The sequence below is a fragment of the Eschrichtius robustus genome, chromosome 10 (assembly GCF_028021215.1).
Source record: "Eschrichtius robustus isolate mEscRob2 chromosome 10, mEscRob2.pri, whole genome shotgun sequence".
NCBI lineage: Eukaryota > Metazoa > Chordata > Mammalia > Artiodactyla > Eschrichtiidae > Eschrichtius > Eschrichtius robustus.
The window spans coordinates 54,313,215-54,319,214 of NC_090833.1; the positions used below are offsets into that span (position 1 = coordinate 54,313,215).

Genomic DNA, 6,000 nt, shown 5'->3' on the forward strand with positions numbered 1-6,000 from the left:
ACAGTATACATAAATCCATTATCTAGAGGAAAAAAAAGTTTATTTGATATAACTATATCTTTCTAAGCTTACTTGAGGCAGATATTGACTACCACTGCTTCAGTATTTGTCCTTTAGAGTATACATGTACTGCTGAGGAAGTAAAGTCAATGATGCAAGAAGAACCCAAAAGAGTGAATTGAATAGTTCTCCTAAAAAAAAAGATCTCTATGAACAAATATTCAGATACAGAACGCAATATATGATCACTTCCAGTTTAGAAGTATAAGGCACAGAGGAAAGTGGAGAATCTAAAACTTTTCAGTTAATAAAGCCAAGTTAAATATTCAAACCAGACTATTCTAACAGCATGAAGTGGGGACCAAATTCTCCAATTTCTGCTATTATTGTTGTTGACTTAATTAGCCTGATAACTATTATTACCATTTATACCTTTGAGAGAGTTTTAGATTATACCATAAAAAGCATACCACTAATTATGCCATATATAAATGTTATAAGGATATACAACATACTGATATGTGCAACAATGCCAAATTTATGAAGTACAAAGCCATACTGCCAAAACAGTATGATTTTCAAGTTAAACTAAATTTTTTACATACAGATTAAAATACCTGCATAAGAAGATGATAAATGTATATGCCTACAGGATGAATGCTGACATTCAGATTATGCCAAAGATATCAATCTTGATATTGTTTTATGCTGTGCTGATATATATTAGTACACAGAAAGATAGGCTTTGATATAAAGCTGCCAATTAAGACAGTATATTAAATTGAAACTCCATAGAAATTAGGCTATTATATGCTTGAATGCATATGTAATTAAATTTTTTTTCTTTAAATAAAAGTTCTAATCAGTTCACATTCTTAGTGATAATAATCTCTTGTTGCAAACAGCACAGCACCCTCTGGTGCATCTGTTGTAAGATGTATAAAATTTCCACCAAAAAAGGATAGAATCCGAGTAAAAATGAACCTTAGAAATCAATAGGTTGATACTCTTTTATTTACTCCAGTACATATTTTTAAACACTAATGCCTGAAAACAATTTTCACTTAAAAACAGCACTAAAAACTTTAGAGTAACAATAGAAGTAGATAAGGAAAATGTTTTCATTTGAAAATATTTAAAATCACCAACAAAAACAACACTGGTTCTCAACGTTTATCATTTAAATTAAAATAATGCTGCCCCCCCCCCCAAAATTCAAGTATGGGATGGCAAAAGTTAACTTGTCATGTTAACCAAATTTCACTTTATTCAAATCTGCCTTGGCTTTTTGCTTCAGATAAATTGACTAATTGTGTAAAGTGCTCCTCAGTACTTTTCTGGATTCAAAGGGAATTTATCATTGCTTTAAAGAATTTGAAGTGTCTTCTGAAAGGATCTGCAACTTATACAGCTCAAAACTAGAATGATATTCAAAAATAAAAGTTATGCTAATTAAATTAGGAATCAATTTGAATAGTTCAAAACCTTTACTTTAAAAAAAATAAAAAAAACTCTTCCTAGGAAAATGATTAACTCCAAAAGTATATTTTACTAAGGACAAAAGCAAAGGATGCCACCTGCTTTAGACAGCCCTTTTGTGAACCGGTGGAAGTCCCAACACAATGCACTAGAAATGAAAGTGACACCTGTTTAAAGCAGCCATCTGTCCCTAACAAAGCTAGATTTAGTTAAATCCGCTTAATCTTGGATTTCCAAAATATGGGAACACTATGCACCTGTGAACAGAGAGGAATTTAAAATCTGTTTTGCAACAGCCACTGGGAAGCCATACCAAAGAGTTAAAAGCAAATGATTCCATTAGGGAAACTAAGTGTTTATTTTTAAAGTAACTAGAAGTAGAGGATTTTTAGCCTAATGCTCAGCATTAAAAACAAAGCAAGCAAAAAAAAATAGCAGACTTTTCATAATTTAAAGGTTTATGTCTTCCAAGACTCTTTTGTAATTTGAAAGCCTCCTTGTTTGGTATTCTCATTTCTTGTAACACAGGCTCACTAGAAATACAAAATAAAACAAAGTAACATTCATACTACACTGTTCAGAAAAAAAATTTTTTTAACTCTTCCTACATATCTGACGCTATATCTTCTCTTTTAAACACACACACACACACACACACACACACACACACACACACACTATAAAATCTGAGACACAAAGATCATACTCCACCTACTGATTTCTTCAGTTGACAGTTTAGAGGAAAGCACATAAAACATCAACTTTCTCAAGAAAAATGAAACATGTTAGCAAAAAGTAACACATATCATGGATTAAATAATAGATTAAATCTATCTTGATTTACAATTCATTTTTAATTGCTAATTTTTTAATGGTAATTTTTTTACTATTAAATTTGTTTCTGATTTTAAAATTGTTTTGTTTAGCATCAAAGTATATTAAATTTATAAACTATAAATTTTTTATTTCAGTACTTATAAACTATAAACCTTTTATTTGAGTACCTAAGTAGAGTACAAGACTATTTGAATACTGGAGGAATAATATACTATTTTTTAAATTAGGCACAACTACCCCATATAATGAAAACATTGTGGAATGATGCATTTTAGAAATGCATTTTAGTTTACTGTTATACATTTAAATGTACTACATAAATATGCCTATATACCATTTAATGCAATTCATAGGCACAATAATATAAAAAGACTGAGATAGGCATTATGACATACAGTGAATCACAGATATTCAGCTATTTAAAACAAGTTACAAGTAACTCCTATTTCATAATTTTAACTTTAAAGTTTGGACACTTTTCCGAGTTCGTTTTTTAGTCTAAAAACAAACACAAGAGAATACAAATACATAATATAGTCCCCCCTAGGAAAAATATCTCAGAAAAAAATTGTTACTAAGCATTTATCAGTGTGTTAAATTTTTAAATTTATCATTTGTTAGTACTTCTATTATTTACTTAATCCGTATGAATAATGTTGACACACTTGAGTCCAAAGACATGTCTAGCAGCAACTTTTATATCACATATGTGCTTTTAAAAATGAATAGGTAATAGAATTCAATTTAAGTTCTGCTCTCAAATCACCTTGTGAATGAAAATCTGAATTACAGAAAACCTGAGATAGTCGTAATGAGTGAAATGCCTCAAAAAAATTCTTGGACACTGCAAGTAAAAATATTAAACCATAAAATTATAGCATATAATCTACTCGACTGAAAATGTATTATGTAAATGGCATAAGGTCTGAAACTGTCTCAAGACAGCAAAACTCCTATTAACTTCAGAGAGTTTATAGGACCCAGGAACTTCACCATCCAAAAGTGTTCAGGCATTTGACACTCATCTGAACAGAAAAAAAAATACAAGTTAGTATTAGAGATTTGCAAGAAACCCAGGTTGGGGAGGGGGGAGGGCAAATATAAAGAAATTTGAGTGCTCTGAGAAAGACTTCTTTCAGAACAAACATCACCGTCATTTAAAATAGCAATCACAAGGAAATGGATTTTAAAAAAGAAAAGATTTTTTTTTAAAACCTAACTCTTATTTCACAAAATATTAGCCTTAATAGCATTACAATTACCCAACCTGCTCACTGACATTCTGAAGAATAATTAATACTGTCATATTATTCACAGGCTGCTCTGTCAGGTAAATCAATATATGTTTGCTGTTAGAAAGAAGACTATTTAAATAAGCATTTAAAAATTCCAAATTGGAAACTTCAATTTGTGCGAATATAATAGTACACTATATTTGTTTTAGCACACATTCATTATCGAAACTCTTTACTGATAATTAAACATTACACTGAAAAATGAACAAATTTACAGGATCTGTAAAACTGGGTTACCTCTAAGAGCCTATAACTTGAGGACTGAGAAGTATTCAAATCTACAGAGAAAAATACGGTTTTGAAGGAAAGACCTAAAAAGGAAAGAGTTCTCTCTCTTCAGCAGGTTTAAGTCACTGTCCAAAGAAAACCAAAAAATAAATTTAAAAGACTATGTTAAGAACACACATGCCTAGATCTTAACAACCACAAAGAAAGTGAAATATACACACGTTTCAAGTTGAGAAGCTTCATACATTCTTTATGAACAACTTGACTTCAATTTCAACTCTCAAAGGAAAACGAACAGAGAAGATTAAAAAAAAAACTCTTTAAAGTACCATAACTGTCACAAATAACACTGTAAACTGAGTTCTCACAAAGCTTCCTTATGTCCTTTCCCTGTCTGTCACACACAGAGTCTCATAACCACAATGAAAATTGTTAACACTCCACTGTGGGGAAGGAGGTTCATCAAAGTGAAATGGAACCTCACTCGTACCCCTCCCATCTCCACATGAAGGATAAAGCACTGTCAATAACTACTAACCCAAGTATCACAGATGCCCTGCATCCGGTTTAAATCACACTCTCACACACACACACACACACCGAGAAAGAGAGAGGAGAGAGACTTTTTAAAAAAAGATCTCTTTCCCAATGCAGCAAAGAACCCAGCGAAGAGGCCCCAGGTTTCAGTGTGTGTGCAAGGGGTGTGGGGGGAGAAGAAAGAGGGGGAGGGAAGAGTGCCGAATGGATATTAAGATTGTTTGCAGCACAAAGAAAACACAGTTTTAAAAGAGAAAAAAGAAAACCACGCAGCTGATGATGGTAAAAGAAGAGCAGCTCATTTAGCACAAGGCAAAGAGGGGCAAAAATGAAGGCAAGAGGCAGTGGGAAAAGTTCACCGATATACGAGGATAAAAATAACAAAACCCATAACAAGGCCCCACAAGTGAACAACAACAACAAAACACCACCTCGTGGGTCCCCCCTTGCACACTCTTGTCTATTTCGGTTTAGAAAGAAACAGGAACCAAGCAGCTTTGAAAAAGAAGAAAATTGAAAGAAAGAAAGAAAGAAAAAACAAAACCTTATCTCTTCACCTGACCCTCCTCCTCAGACCCAGACCTAAGGGAGAGCTCCACCGTCCGCAACGCAAAACTGTGGCTCCCTCTCCCGCTCGGCTCGCAGCCCCCCGAGCTCCCGCTCCATCCCTGAAGCGCGGCCGCGGAGGGCCGGGGCCGGCGGGCGGGCGGGCCGGCGGGCGGGCGGCGCGGCGCCCACACCCCCGACCCAGCCGCAGCGCGCACGGTCCATTGTAAACAAGCCCGGGGGACGGAACCCCTCGGCAGCGGCGCCACAGCTGCAGACCCGGTGTCAGGAGTGAGACCCCCGCACAGCCACACTCGGCTCGCACACACGGACACACACACACACGCACGGACACACGCGCTCACACGCATCCACACGCTCCCACACACATGTAGAGACCGAAGAATATTCACCTTGGCTGTGGATTATTGTGGTGTTGTTGGTGGGTGATGGAGATGGTGGTGGTGGGGAGGAGGAGGAGGAAGAGGAGGAGGAGGAGGAGAGGAGTAGTTGTTGTTGATGGGTAACAGTCGCCAGGACTACGGTGACTATGGCGCTTGATTCACAAGGCAACGGTTGCTATAACTCACAAAAGAGAGAGAGAGAGAGAGAGGGAGAGAGAGAGGGAGCGAGAGGGAGAGGGAGACACTCACACGGGGAGGGGTGGGGGAGGGAAGAGGGGAGGAGGCGGGCCCTGCTAGCGGCCGGAAGGGGCGGGCTCAGTGCCGTGACTGACAGCCCCCGAACCGGGTTGGGCTGGGCGCGAGGCCGGGGTTCCGAGGAAGGGTTCCGAAGAGACGCGCTAAGTTTGGCAGGGGCTGAGGTCACCCCAGGGTTCCCTCGGAGGTACGGTACTACACGTCCTGGCGAGGCTGGAGGAGGAATTTAGGGCCGTGGTGCGAGGTATACTTTCTGTGAAACGAGAGCTGCCAGTCGCAGCAACCAGCTTAGTGCCCAAAAGCCTCACCGCCGGGAGAGGGTAACAGCTAACCCATGAGAGGGGGTGTCGAGGGCGATTCCAGACACCTTGTGTAAACGACCAGCTACAGCTGAGGAAGAATCCACTTTGAAGAGTGGC

The 6,000-nt window shown here is 37.8% G+C and overlaps 1 protein-coding gene across 3 annotated transcripts in view; it reads right to left on the reverse strand.

The window, feature by feature from the left end:
* Positions 1–5,471, reverse strand: part of RFX3 (regulatory factor X3) — a 297,517-nt gene extending 292,046 nt beyond the window's left edge. Inside the window, exons 1-2 of one of the 3 annotated variants that reach the window (XM_068552212.1) lie at positions 4,921–4,936; positions 4,061–4,118 (exon numbers count right to left, since the gene is read on the reverse strand). In XM_068552212.1, the coding sequence (XP_068408313.1) occupies positions 4,061–4,082 (22 nt within the window). In that variant the 5' untranslated portion in view covers positions 4,083–4,118; positions 4,921–4,936. Of the gene's footprint in view, positions 1–4,060; positions 4,170–4,920; positions 4,937–5,335 lie in introns of those variants that run through there. The other 2 variants (XM_068552215.1, XM_068552213.1) reach the window with 2 other exon arrangements.
* Positions 5,472–6,000: the final 529 nt, after the last annotated feature.